This window comes from Dipodomys ordii, unplaced genomic scaffold (assembly GCF_000151885.1).
Source record: "Dipodomys ordii isolate 6190 unplaced genomic scaffold, Dord_2.0 Scaffold11, whole genome shotgun sequence".
In the NCBI taxonomy this organism is placed as follows: domain Eukaryota; kingdom Metazoa; phylum Chordata; class Mammalia; order Rodentia; family Heteromyidae; genus Dipodomys; species Dipodomys ordii.
The window spans coordinates 6,342,934-6,356,052 of record NW_012267227.1 but is presented as its reverse complement, the minus strand read 5'-3'; the positions used below and the strand labels follow the sequence as shown (position 1 = coordinate 6,356,052).

Sequence of the window (13,119 nt, the reverse complement as noted above, 5' to 3'; positions counted from 1 at the left end):
TGACAGAAATGGTGCATTCATTTCTAACAAGCACCCTGGAATCTCTGTCCGTTCTAGGCCCCTTCAGAAATCAGTAACAGGAAGGGAATGTGCTAAAACGAAAGCATTTGTGTCAAGTGTGAGGTAGGCACTGTTTTCTTCATATGAGTTTTCTCAAAATGTTGCCTCTTCATGTTTTCAATAATTAGATGCAATAGCTATAGAAGAAGAAATGTTTACGATGAGACCCTCAGCATGGAACCTCGGCCATATGCAAATGAACTGCCTAATTATCCAATTAGGAAATGGGGCCTACATTTAAGCAAATCCACAATTAAAAAAAATCACAAAATTAAATTTCAAAACCTCTAGGGCAATCCATAATGGATTTAAAATGAAACAATTGCCATTTATTTGTTTGTTTATCTATTTATTTAACTGAATTCAACACAACCAATTGTTTGGAAACGGCTTTCACTTGTTTAATGTGCAGTGTTGTTATTACCATAGTCTTGCACCACATGGATTTCTGTTTTTCTCAGAGTTGAGTCGTTTCTCTTAATAATGAGAAGATGGGCCAGTCCATTTGCCAAGAAGACCAGTTCTGCATTTATAAGATGAGATAACAATACACCTAACTGGCAAGATTATTGTAGGGTTCACATGATCCTAAATGAGAAGCGTGTACAATAGTTCTCAGTACATGGTAATCACACAATCAATTCTAGTCACTACTATGTATGGAAAAGAAAAACACAAGGCCTGTCAGTAAAATTCTAATTCTTGGTCTTCAAAAAGAGTGCCAGATTTAGCAAACAAAAATAGAGAAGGCAATCTGTGGAACCTACTTTCTTAAAAACTTATTTGTAGTAACTTGTCTTAAGACCTGGCCCAAAGAAACATATTTCCCATGGTTTCCCTTATTTGCAATAACTAGTATATGTCTGGGACAAGCAGAAAAGGTCAAAAGCTATGTACATATGACCATATAAGATGATGTTAAGCGAAATGAACCCCAAGACAGGGACACAAGTGGTTTTTTCTTTCTTGCTATTGTTTTTAACATACTTATCATGTACTATGTGATTTTTTTTTGTTTCTTTGGTATGTTCTTCACCCACAGTATAACCCCTGTTTTCACTGTATTTGATTGTCCTGCATCTCTTATATACACTTTTCTAATTTGGGGAAGGGAAGGGAAAAAACAAAATGCTTAAATAGAGATACAGGTTGACCCATTGTAACAATGAGATGTACAAGACACTATGTTGAAAATGAACTTTACAACTTGTGGGAGTCAGGGGAGGAGTTGGGGAGGTGGGAGGGAAGGGATGACAGGGGAAAAACAAAAGAGGAGGTAACAATGCTGGATAGGAAATGTACTCATAACCTTACTCATGTAACTGTAACCCCTCTATATATTATTTTTACAAATTTTTTTTTACAAAAAAAATTTTTTTAAAGAGAAAAAAAACCCAACTTGTTACTCTTTTTTTTTTTTTTTTTTTGGTCCGTCGTGGGGCCTGAACTCTGGGCCTGGGAACTGCTGTCCCTGAGCTCTTTAGCTCAAGGCTAGCGCTCTACCTCTTGAGTCAAGCACCACTCCCAGCTTTTTCTGCTTATATAGTGCTGAGGAATCAAACCTAGAGCCTCATTCATGAGACAAGGAAAGCACTCTACCACTGAGCCACTTTCTCAGCCCCTTGTTACTCTTTTAATATGAAAGTCAACAATACTCTGTGCTATTACCTGTCAACTCTTGAAATAATGGTCTTGAAAATTTTCTTAAAATTCCTTTTTTAAAATTCTTTTTTAAAAAAACATTTTTATTGTAAAGATACTGTACAAAGGGGTTACAGTTACATGAGTAAGGTAATGAGTACATTTCCTATCGAGCATTGTTACCCCCTCCTTTGTTTTTCCCCTACCATCCCTTCCCTCCCGACCTCCCCAACTCCTCCCTGCCCCCACCCCAAGTTGTAAAGTTTGTTTCCAACATAGTGTCTTGTTGTTACAATGGGTCAACCTGTGTCCTTATGTCAGTATTTTGTTATTTCCCTTCCCCTCCCCAAATTAGAAAAATGTATATACCAGATGCAGGGCACCGGAATCAAATACAGTGAAAACAGGTTATACCATGGGGAAAGCACATACAAAAGTAACAAAAAAAATCACATAGTACATTAAAAACAACAGTAAGAAAGATTAAACCTCTTGTGTCCCTATCTTGGGGTTCATTTCACTTAACACCATCTTAGATGGTCATATGTACATAGCTTTTGACCTTTTCTGCTTGTCTGGTAAGATTACCCTAGATGTACACTAGTTATTGCAAATAAGGGAAACCATCGGATCTATGTTTCTTTGGGCCTGGCTTACTTCACTTAATATAATTTTTTCCAAGTCTTTAGAAATAAAGGGAAAGTTGGAAGGGACATGTTTAGCTTATTGCCTCAATGACTTTGGGCACAGAGATGGAAAGTTGCCCGTCTTGCTGGGTGTCCTTGGGATGGCCTGCCGTGCAATCAACGTGACCAGTGCTGGCTGATCATTCAGGGAATATGACACCTTTGTTTATAGCACCTTCAGTTCCACAGACATTTTTACTTGACTAATTCACTGTTTTATACCAGGCAGGGGGAGGGGGTAGAGAAAGAACCATTCAAACCAAATGCTACTTGGAAGTTCAGTTATTTGCCTGGGAAGCAAGCAGATAAATTGATCTTGGCAAATGGTCTGAAATTTGAGTGATTCTTTTTCCACTTCAACTAAATCTATTGAGCATACCCAAAATAATTTAAGAGTGCTGAAAATAAGCAGTATTGGGGATTAATGAAAGCAATATATTCACTCTGTTGCATTTATTATTATTTTTTAAAAATAAATTATAGCACTTCCACTTGAAGAAGTGCAATGAGGTTGAAATGAAGCCATTTTATTGTTAAATATTGTCATTTAGAACAAAATGCATAGGACCCTGGAACAGAAATTGAACAAACCATTACCATTTTCTGTTTATCCTTAGGTATTTCCAAATGAACGAGAGCAAGAGCGAGAGCGAGCAAGTGAGCGAGAGAGACAGAGAGAGACAGAGAGAGACAGGGGTCCTGCTTTTCATAATCCCTTAGAGAATTTATCCAGACACGGTGCATCTCGAGTCATGGGAAATTGGTCATAGAGAGACCAAGGCATGAGGAGATTCCCTGGGGCTTAGAACTTTTCTTGGTGGGGAAAATTTTAAAGATTAAATGTGTGCATGTGTGTGCACAAGTACGTTAGTTCTGGGGCTTGAGCTGTTGTGCTCAAGCAGGGCTAATGATCTACCACTTGAGCCACAACTCAAAAGCTCTGGCTTTTTTGTGGTTAGTTACAGACAAGAGTCTCACAGATTTTTCCTTCTCTGGCTGGCTTTGAACCTTGATCTTCACATCTCAGCCTCCTGAGTAGCTAGGACTACAGGTATGAGGCTCTGGCTCTTGGCTACCATTACAACATGTTTTATGGCAGATGTTGATATGCATTTCTGGAAGGAAAATGGTTGTTTTTGTTTTGTTTTGTTTTGGGGTTTTTTTTGGCTGTGTAACATTGGTCAAGTTAAACTTCTCGGAGTTTCCGTGTCCCTACCTACATATTGAGAGATTATTACCTTTCAGGCTTCTTCAGGGGATGGCAGATAATTTATGCAAAGAGCACACAATTGTGGGAGAAGTGGTAACTATAGCTATTTTTCTTGCTCTTGTTTTCATTGGTATTTTCCTGCTCTACTTTGTTAGAAATAAAGCAAAGGTAGAAATGCCAGATAAACTACAGGATACTTAGTTACATTTGAATTTCAGATAAACAACAAATGAGTTATTTTAGGATCAATATGACCCATATTGTATAAATAGTACATTTCTGATGAACCATGAATCATTTCTTAATATGAAGATGTTCCAGACAATATGTAGCATACAGTTCACACTTTAAAGATCACTCGCTGCTTCTCTGAAATTCGAATTTAACTGAATATTCTGCATTTCCCCACCGAAATATGGTCATGCTAAGCAAAAAGTCCCCTATCAGAAGCCTGTTGAAATTAAGATCCTTATGAAATGAATTTCTCTATCCTACTAATTTTTCTGTAGCTTTTTTGATGTTTTCTTAAATTCATTTTCATCTTAATCTTTCAAGCTGACAAGTTTTATTTAAGAATAGCCACATAGGAGCTGGGCACCTGTGGCTCATGCCTATAATCCTAGCTACTCAGGAGGCTGAGATCTGAGGACTGTAGTTCAAAGCTAGCCTGGGAAGGAAAGTCTGTGAGACTTTTATCTCCAATAAACCACCTAGAAAAGGCCAGAAGTAGTACTGTGGCTCAAAGTGTAGAGCGAGGCTCAGGGACAGAGCCCAGGCCCTGAGTTTAAGCCCCAGGGCTAGAAAAAAATACAACAGAAACACAAAAAAACAGACGCATTGTGCTAATATCTTTGAGGTTGCATTGTACTCTCTTGAGTAGAGTTCCAGGCCTGGGGAGTCACTAAAAAAGCAATCAATTATCTATACAACAAGTGGGAAATAAAGATGACCTAGTCTAGGAGCATCAGGAATAGCACTTGCGACAGTGGAGCTTGGCACCGGAAAAGGGCTTAAAATAGTGCAGCTATTATTTTTATTGGTTTGTCCTTCTTTCTAAAGGCATCCACTGAGCTTCTGCTAAATAGCAGGTGCTATTTGAAACAGGGGTGTAGCAGGAAACAAGTCCCTTTGTAGGGAGGCTTGATCTGGCCCAGACTTGAGTTCCTCCAATTCTTTCTTTCTCTTTCTTTCTTTCTTTTCTTTCTTTCTTTCTTTCTTTCTTTCTTTCTTTCTTTCTTTCTTTCTTTCTTTCTTTCTTTCCTTCTTCTTCTTCTTCTTCTTTCTTTTCTGAGGATTCACTTTCTGTCCTTCTTCATATGAAATGACCTCTAGAAAATCCTTTGCCCTCTTCAAGTGGCTGGTAGAGGACCTGATTTCTGGCATTTGTGCATTGCCTCTCCTCCTCCTCCTCTTCCTTCTGCTCCTCCTCCTCTTCTTCTTTCTTTTTGTCAGTTGTGGGGCTTGAACTCTGGGCCTGGGCACTGTCCCTCAGCCCTTTAGCTCAAGGCTAGCGCTCTACCACTTGAGCCACCGTGTCACTTTTGATTTTCTAGTGATTCATTAGAGATAAGAGTCTCATGGACTTTCTTGCCCGGGCTGGCTTTAAACCGAGATCTTCAGATCTCAGCCTCCTGAGTAGCTAGGATTACAGGCATGACCCACGGCACTCAGCTGCCTCTCCTTCTTGTCATCAGGCAGTGTGTGTCACTTTATAAGATGACCTGCAAGCCGGGCGCTGGTGGCTCACGCCTGTAATCCTAGCTACTCAGGAGGCTGAGATCTGAGGATCGCGGTTCAAAGCCAGCCCGGGCAGGAAAGACCGTGAGACTCCTATCTCCAATAAACCACCAGAAAACCGGAAGTGGCGCTGTAGCTCAAGTGGTAGAGCGCTCACCTTGAGCTGAAGAGCTGAGGGACAGCGCCCAGGCCCAGAGTTCAAGCCCCACGACTGACAAAAAAAAAAAAAAGATGACCTGCAAGACAAGTATGCATTATTTAAAATCTTTTACAAATTCAACTTGACTCATGTTTTAGTACCTTCAAATTTTCCTTCCCTCAGAACTCCTGAAAATGCTTTCAAAGAATAGAGCAAGCAAGCTGGGTATTGGTAGCTCAGGCCTGTAATCCTAGCTACTTAGAAGGCTGATATCAGAGGATCATGGTTCAAAGCCAGCCAGGGCAGGAAAGGCCATGAGACTCTTATTTCCAATTCACTACCCAAAAAGCTGTGGCTCAAGTGATAGAACACTAGCCTTGAGCAAGAAAGCGCTGGAACAGTGCTTAAGCCCTGAGTTCAAGAGCCAGGACCAGTACCAAAACAAAAGCAAATATGAATAACAGAGCAGTTAGAAGTAAACAAGCATACTTTTAATTCCAACTACTTGGAAGGCTGTGGTAGGAATAATGAGGCTCAAGGTCACCCCAGGCAAAAGCATGAGACCCTACTTGAAAAACAAGATTAAAGCAAAAGGATTGGGGACATGAATCAAATGGTAGTATACATAAGAGGTCCTGTGTTCAATTTCTGATACTGCATTACAAATACATATGAAACAGAGTTGTTTCATATTATATTAACATGCCAACACTATACAGTTCTTTCAGTTGAGAATTGAATCTCAGTCTTATGTAGGGTAAACTTATTTTATTTACTTTATTTTTCTGCTGTATAAAATGTAAAAATCAACTTCAGCAAATGATCTACATTTAAATGCTCTAAACAGGCTTTTATTTTTATAGGTCTTTTTCTCTTTAGTAAGCAAAAGTAGGAGAGGCTCTAGGATATCATTCCTGCTGCTGCTTCTACTAGAATTAACTCTGATATATCCAGGTTATTGACACACTAAAAAGCTCCCTCTGACAGAATTTCTGAAAGTTTGGTCAGCAGCTGAACGCCTAGAAATAAGTGTTTGTTGAACTTGCTGCACAAGAACTTGTTTATTTCCTTTTGCCTTATTTTTCCAGTCCTGGGGTTTGAACAAAGGGCTTGGATGCTGTCCCTGAGCTTCTTTTGCTCAAGGCTACTGCTCTACCACTTCTAGCTTTCTTGGTAATGTATTGGAGATGAGTCTCACAGACATTTTGACTTCTTTCACCATGATTTTGGAGCAAATTCCAGTGTTTCTAGCAACACCAGAGCCCACCAAGAGGAAAGAATCAAATGATATTTCTAGCCTGATTTGGTTAGAAGTTCCCTACCCTGAATCTCTGAGACCAAGGACAAGGATGCAGAGATAAAAGATAGCATCCTATGTCTTGGTAACTGAGTGAGACAGCTTGGATCTTGAATGTTTCCTAAAGGGTCATCTCTTTAAAAAACTTGATACCCAGATGGCACTATTGAGGCTCTAGAAACTTTAAGAGGTGGGACCTTGTGGGAGGTCTTTAGGTCATTGGCAACCAAGTCATTGAAAAGAATTGTGGGATTCCTGGCCCTCTCCTCATTCTCTTTTGCTCCTTGGCTATGATTTGAGCAGTGTTGCTTCTTCATATACTTCTGCTAGTCCACAGGCCTAAAGACCAGCCAGTCATTAATTGAAACTTCTAAACTATGAAACAAAATAAACCTTTCCCCCCTTTTATAAGTCAATTTTGTCTAGTATTTTATTATAGTGATCAAAAGCTGACCAATACACTAAGTCATCCTTTAGGCAAGTGAAGCCTGCTAATCTTTTCTTTTCTTTTCTTTTTGTGGGGGGGGGTCCGGCCGTGGGCCCTGAACTATGGGCCTGGGCGCTGTTCCTCAGACCTTCAGCTCAAGGCTAGCACTCTACCACTTGAGCCACAGCGCAACTTCTGGCTTTTTTCTTTTTGCTTATGTGGTGTTGAGGAATCGAACCCAGGGCCTCATGCATGCAAGGTAAGCGCTCTACCACTGAGCCACCTTCCCAGCCCCCCTGCTAATCTTTTCACTGAGACTCATGCTCTGACTTCATCTACCTCTTTACCACCACACCCACAACACTATCCCATCAAGGACCTTCATCTCCATCTCAAAGGGACATCGTATCTCATATTTCCTTGTATTGAGAATCTTGGCTAAGGCTTCTACCACACTACTCTCCCTTGGATCCAGTCATGATGAAAATTCAAGATAGTCACTGTGAAAATTCTCAACCTACTCTACCATGCTGGTTTTTATCTAGGAGAATTGCTTCATCAAAATGGCATTATGCTGTATCTCCATGCTATAGAAGTGACTGCTATCAATTGAGCACTAATTTCCCATTGTAATTAATCTGTCTTCGGTAATTCGGTCTGAGAGGTGGGACATTTTATTTTGTGGCATGGAAGATGAATCCCAATCTTCCAGAAGTTTTCAGTTTACAATGAAAATAAGATGCAGAGCATCAAAATAGCAGACACTGTCTCTACTTATCCCCAACACCCTTCCCCCCAATATAACTAGGAGAGTTGCCAAAGAGCAATCTCCATGAAAAATGTATTTATCAGTTAAGAAAAATAAAATTTCCTCTTCATGCTGTTCAGTTATCCTGCTCATTTCTTAATAGTCCTACATTCATAAAAGGCCAAAGGACTCTGACCTTGACAAGCTAACTGAGCAGGAAGAGGCAATCATGTGTACAAGGCTGTCATCCACCCCACAAATTATGATAAAATATACCTCAGGATTGGCAGGGGGAAAAAAAGAGTTGTATGTCTCCAGTGACATCCACAGTAGTACATTTAAGGATTTGAATAGAACAGCAATTTATTTTGCACTAATATGTTTCATGGTTATCATGAAGCATTATGTCTTTAGAGGCTAAAAAGTGATGTTTTTATGGACTCTAGCTCCTTGCTGCATTATCTTCACTGCTCTGAAATGATCACTCACTATTTAAAATTTTTTTTAACCTCTTGCCCTCTGCCTTTGCTCCTCATTTAACACAGCAACCACTTTTGTAAAAGAAAAAGGTGGAGAAAAGAAAAACTGAAGCTGCATCAGACAAAGGGCACAAACACACAGCGTTCCAAATCGGCATAGTTTCAGAATGAATGATTATCTGGCTAATTAGTGAAATAAATAATAATAATTGCCTGTCCCTCCTCATTAGAGCCCTTAATAGCAAATGGAACCCCAGTGCAGAGTTCCGGCAAGCTGGTTTAAAGCACAGCACTGAAGGGGTGGAGGAGATGGGAAGAGACCCAACTCTGTATTGCTCATATCCCCAACCCCAATCACGGAAGAACCAGAAAAATTGTGGACTTTGGGTGGAGTCTGATGTGGCTTGGGATATAAATGGGGGGCTATTTCTGACTTCCTTCCATGCTAAAGAATTATACTGTGTTCTAGATGTCCAAAAGATAACAACAAAAGTGAGAGGTGACTTCTATGGACAATAGACCTCTGGGACCAGAGCTTGAAAGAAATGATTCTCAATTGTTCAAGGTTTTTGACTGTGTTCCCAAAGTCTGATCCAATCAGTCTAGCCACATTTTCCCCCTCAGGCTTCTGGTTGAACCTGCAAGTTCTAGGTTATCCATGTAAGCAGAAGCTCTGCACCTGGCTCAGGAGCTGTATACTCATCTGAACTCTCAACTGCCTCCTCTGACCTGCAATTGATGAGGACCCTCTGGGACCACTAGTGGCTGGTGAGATTGGGACAATCCTCTGATATAATGCTTGCTTCTGTCTGGGCCAGAAGGTGTAATAGCAGGAAATCTCACAGCTTTGACAGTCTTGCAAAACAGTTTATCTTGTGGTCCAGCCACAGCACAACACCCTCGCTGGCAGGGCTATTCTTGCCACAAACGTCTGCAATTAGTATAGAACTTTGTTATTCTGGTCCATGAAGTCAGTCCAGCTGAACGCTAAACGCATCCGGTTGGCTTCTAAACATATGACAGATCGGCTTTTAGGGGTCTGTTCTCAGTATGAGTTTAGATTCTATTAATGGAAATCAGCGGGGAGTTCCCAGGGCCCAGGCAACTTATCTTGTAAAACAATTTTTTTCCTGACTCTCAAGATACCTTGGTCAAGCATTGTTACCCCAACAAGAAATGTACTCATTACCTCCTTACTCATGGAACTGTAACCCCTCTGTACAGCATCTTTACAATAAAATAATAAGAAAAAATACCTTAGTCTATTTGCTCTTCATTCTGTGACTTGAAGTTCTTCAGTGGTCAGGTGTCAGTAGGAAAAGGGGATTTAAAAAGTCTTGTCCTTAAACATCTCCCATTTTCAGAATCAACCTTTCAAGATATCCTCTGTCCCATCACCCACACTGCTCCCTTCGACTATGATTCCTTTACCCAGCTGAATGGAGTAAATCTACTGTACTGATGCTTCACTCTTCAGAAGATGGGTCATTTTCCATGTATGCCTGTGTGACAATGGAACTCGGAAAATGAGGAGATGGGTGGAAGTTGGGAGAGAGGGGAGAACGTGATGTTGTCCTCATAAACTGACATGTTGAAATGAAAACCCTGGGGGCAACTAAATGAGAACAAGAAATTAAATAAGTGAAAAAGAATGTGGACCACCTCATCCCCAGGGGAAAATGGGATCCTTCCCCTTGGTCAGCTTCTGGTTTCCTGGAAGAACGAGGTCACACCTTCTGAGGACCTAGTTCTACTCCTTGCCCCCTGCCTGGGGTAGGAAAGAAGAACATAGCCCCACCCATGGAGGAGGAGGAAGATGTGGCTCCGCCCCCTAGGGGGGGGGAACGTGGCCCCGCCCCTGTGGGAGGGAGGAACGTGGCCCCGCCCCTGTGAGGGGGCGTGGCCCCGCCCCTGTGGGAGGGAGGGAGGGACGTGGCCCCGCCCCTGGGGCGTGGTCTCCCTGCCTAGGAAGACCGAGGAAACGCTGGCGGGGCCTGTGCGGCTTGGAGGTCTCTTTGCTGAGGTAACTTCATGGCGCCCTTCTGTTAAATAATAAGTTATTGACGTCGCACGATAGTCCTGTGAGTCAGGGGCCCTTGGTGTACAGTGGAACCGAGGCGTGGAAGTCTGGGTATCTGGGTCTCTGAGGCTTGGTCTGCACCGCAGGCCCGGGGTCTACACGGCTGAGGTGGGCCTGTGTCTTCCAGGCCGGGGTATGTGGGCCTCGTGTTGGAGGCCGGGTGCGTGGGCCTCGTGTTGGAGGCCGGGTGCGTGGGGCCTCGTGTTGGAGGCCGGGGTATGTGGGCCTCGTGTTGGAGGCCCGGGTGCGTGGGCCTCGTGTTGGAGGCCGGGGTGCATGGGCCTCGTGTTGGAGGCCGGGGTGCGTGGGCCTCGTGTTGGAGGTGAGGCCGGGGTGCGTGGGCCTCGTGTTGGAGGCCGGGGTGCGTGGGCCTCGTGTTGGAGGCCGGGGTGCGTGGGCCTCGTGTTGGAGGCCGGGGTATGTGGGCCTCGTGTTGGAGGCCGGGGTGCGTGGGCCTCGTGTTGGAGGCCGGGGTGCGTGGGCCTCGTGTTGGAGGTGAGGCCGGGGTGCGTGGGCCTCGTGTTGGAGGCCGGGGTGCGTGGGGCCTCGTGTTGGAGGCCGGGTGCGTGGGCCTCGTGTTGGAGGCCGGGGTATGTGGGCCTCGTGTTGGAGGCCGGGGTGCGTGGACCTCGTGTTGGAGGCCGGGGTGCGTGGGCCTCGTGTTGGAGGCCGGGGTGCGTGGGCCTCGTGTTGGAGGCGAGGCTGGGGTGCGTGGGCCTCGTGTTGGAGGCGAGGCCGGGGTGCGTGGGCCTCGTGTTGGAGGCCGGGGTGCGTGGGGCCTCATGTTGGAGGCGAGGCCAGGGTGCGTGGGGCCTCGTGTTGGAGGCGAGGCCGGGGTGCGTGGGGCCTCATGTTGGAGGCCGGGGTGCGTGGGCTTCGTGTTGGAGGCCGGGGTGCGTGGGGCCTCATGTTGGAGGCCGGGGTGCGTGGGCCTCGTGTTGGAGGCCGGGGTGCGTGGGGCCTCGTGTTGGAGGCCGGGGTGCGTGGGCCTCGTGTTGGAGGCCGGGGTGCGTGGGGCCTCATGTTGGAGGCCGGGGTGCGTGGGCTTCGTGTTGGAGGCCGGGGTGCGTGGGGCCTCGTGTTGGAGGCCGGGGTATGTGGGCCTCGTGTTGGAGGCAAGGCCGGGGTGCGTGGGGCCTCGTGTTGGAGGCCGGGGTGCGTGGGCCTCGTGTTGGAGGCCGGGGTATGTGGGCCTCGTGTTGGAGGCGAGGCCGGGGTGCGTGGGGCCTCGTGTTGGAGGCCGGGTGCGTGGGCCTCGTGTTGGAGGCCGGGGTGCGTGGGCCTCGTGTTGGAGGCCTGGGTGCGTGGGCCTCGTGTTGGAGGCAAGGCCGGGGTGCGTGGGCCTCGTGTTGGAGGCCGGGTGCGTGGGCCTCGTGTTGGAGGCCTGGGTGCGTGGGCCTCGTGTTGGAGGCCGGGGTGCGTGGGCCTCATGTTGGAGGCCGGGGTGCGTGGGCCTCGTGTTGGAGGCCGGGGTGCGTGGGGCCTCGTGTTGGAGGCGAGGCCGGGGTGTGTGGGGCCTCGTGTTGGAGGCCGGCGCCCACGTCTACAAGGCTGGGGTGTGTGGGCCGTTGTCTTCAAAGCCAAGGGGTGTGGGGTCCGAGGCCACACAGCCCCACCCCGTTTTCGAGGACAGGCCTATCTACCACTGGAGCACCATCTCGGAGCAAAGAAAAGCACAGCGCCTAGGCCCTGAGTTCAAGCTCTAGAACCAGACCCACCCTCCCCAGGCCCCCAAAACAAACAAATCCCCTACAACGCCCCCTCCCCATACACATTTGGTCCTTCCCTTGTCCCCTCAGCACCTGGAGTTTGCTCTTCCAGGTTCACAGAGGGAGAGACCCTCAGCCTGGGTGTTTCTTGAGCTACTAGCTGCTTAAGGGTGGCTGCCTGCCTAGCTATTGCCTCAGACATTGCTGGAGGTCTTGGGGGGATGGGAGGGTGGGGGGGGGACACCAAACTATAAAGGCCGAAGAGAGATGCTATGGAAGCAAGGCCAGGTGCTGCCACTTGTCTAAATAAGTTATTCTGGTTTGCCAGGCTTGTACCGTACATTAATAGCTGCTGCGAACCGACTTTTACTCCTAGGGCATATTTTTCCTGTTATATTATTTTTATACTTTCTTAAATGAAAAAATAATAAGCTCCTTCTAAAGTATTTTAATAATGTAACTGTACAAAGTAAAAGTAAGAACGCTTAGGCCTCTTCTCTATCATTTCAGTATTCCATGTTGCTAGTAATCTGGTACATGATCTTCCAAGTCTTTTTCTTCTTTGCGTGTGTGTGTGTGTATGCGCGCCAGTACTGGAGCTTTGAATTCAGTAAGTCCCACTTGCTACTGGTGGAATACCACTAAGCCATGCCTGTAGGACCACTGTTTAGGATAGTGTCTTACTTCCCTCTTGGGCATGCTCCTGCTCCTGAGTTTCAATCTGCAATTTTTAGGATTTCTGTCATCACTGGGATCACAGATATGTAACACTATGTCCAGCTTCCCCATTACCAGGTTTATGAGCATCTGCCACCAGCATCTGACTTCCAAAACCTACTTCTAAGCACAGATAATTGCATATTTTCTTCTCTCCCCCACCCCCCAAGCATTTTCTGTAGATTCTGC

General features: G+C 45.5%; 2 protein-coding genes across 2 annotated transcripts; both read right to left on the bottom strand.

The window, feature by feature from the left end:
- Positions 1-10,481: 10,481 nt before the first annotated feature.
- LOC105980948 (splicing factor 3A subunit 2-like) lies at positions 10,482-11,288 on the bottom strand. Its single transcript, XM_013009937.1, has one exon. It carries the CDS (start codon positions 11,286-11,288, stop codon positions 10,482-10,484), a length of 807 nt encoding a protein of 268 aa, XP_012865391.1.
- LOC105980947 (extensin-like) lies at positions 11,285-11,935 on the bottom strand. Its single transcript, XM_013009936.1, has one exon. It carries the CDS (start codon positions 11,933-11,935, stop codon positions 11,285-11,287), a length of 651 nt encoding a protein of 216 aa, XP_012865390.1.
- Positions 11,936-13,119: the final 1,184 nt, after the last annotated feature.

Excerpts from the sequence above, each read along its gene's own strand:
- LOC105980948 (XM_013009937.1), bottom strand. The coding sequence starts at position 11,288 with ATGAGGCCCCACGCACCCCGGCCTCCAACACGAGGCCCACGCACCCCG.
- LOC105980947 (XM_013009936.1), bottom strand. The coding sequence starts at position 11,935 with ATGAGGCCCACGCACCCCGGCCTCCAACACGAGGCCCACGCACCCAGG.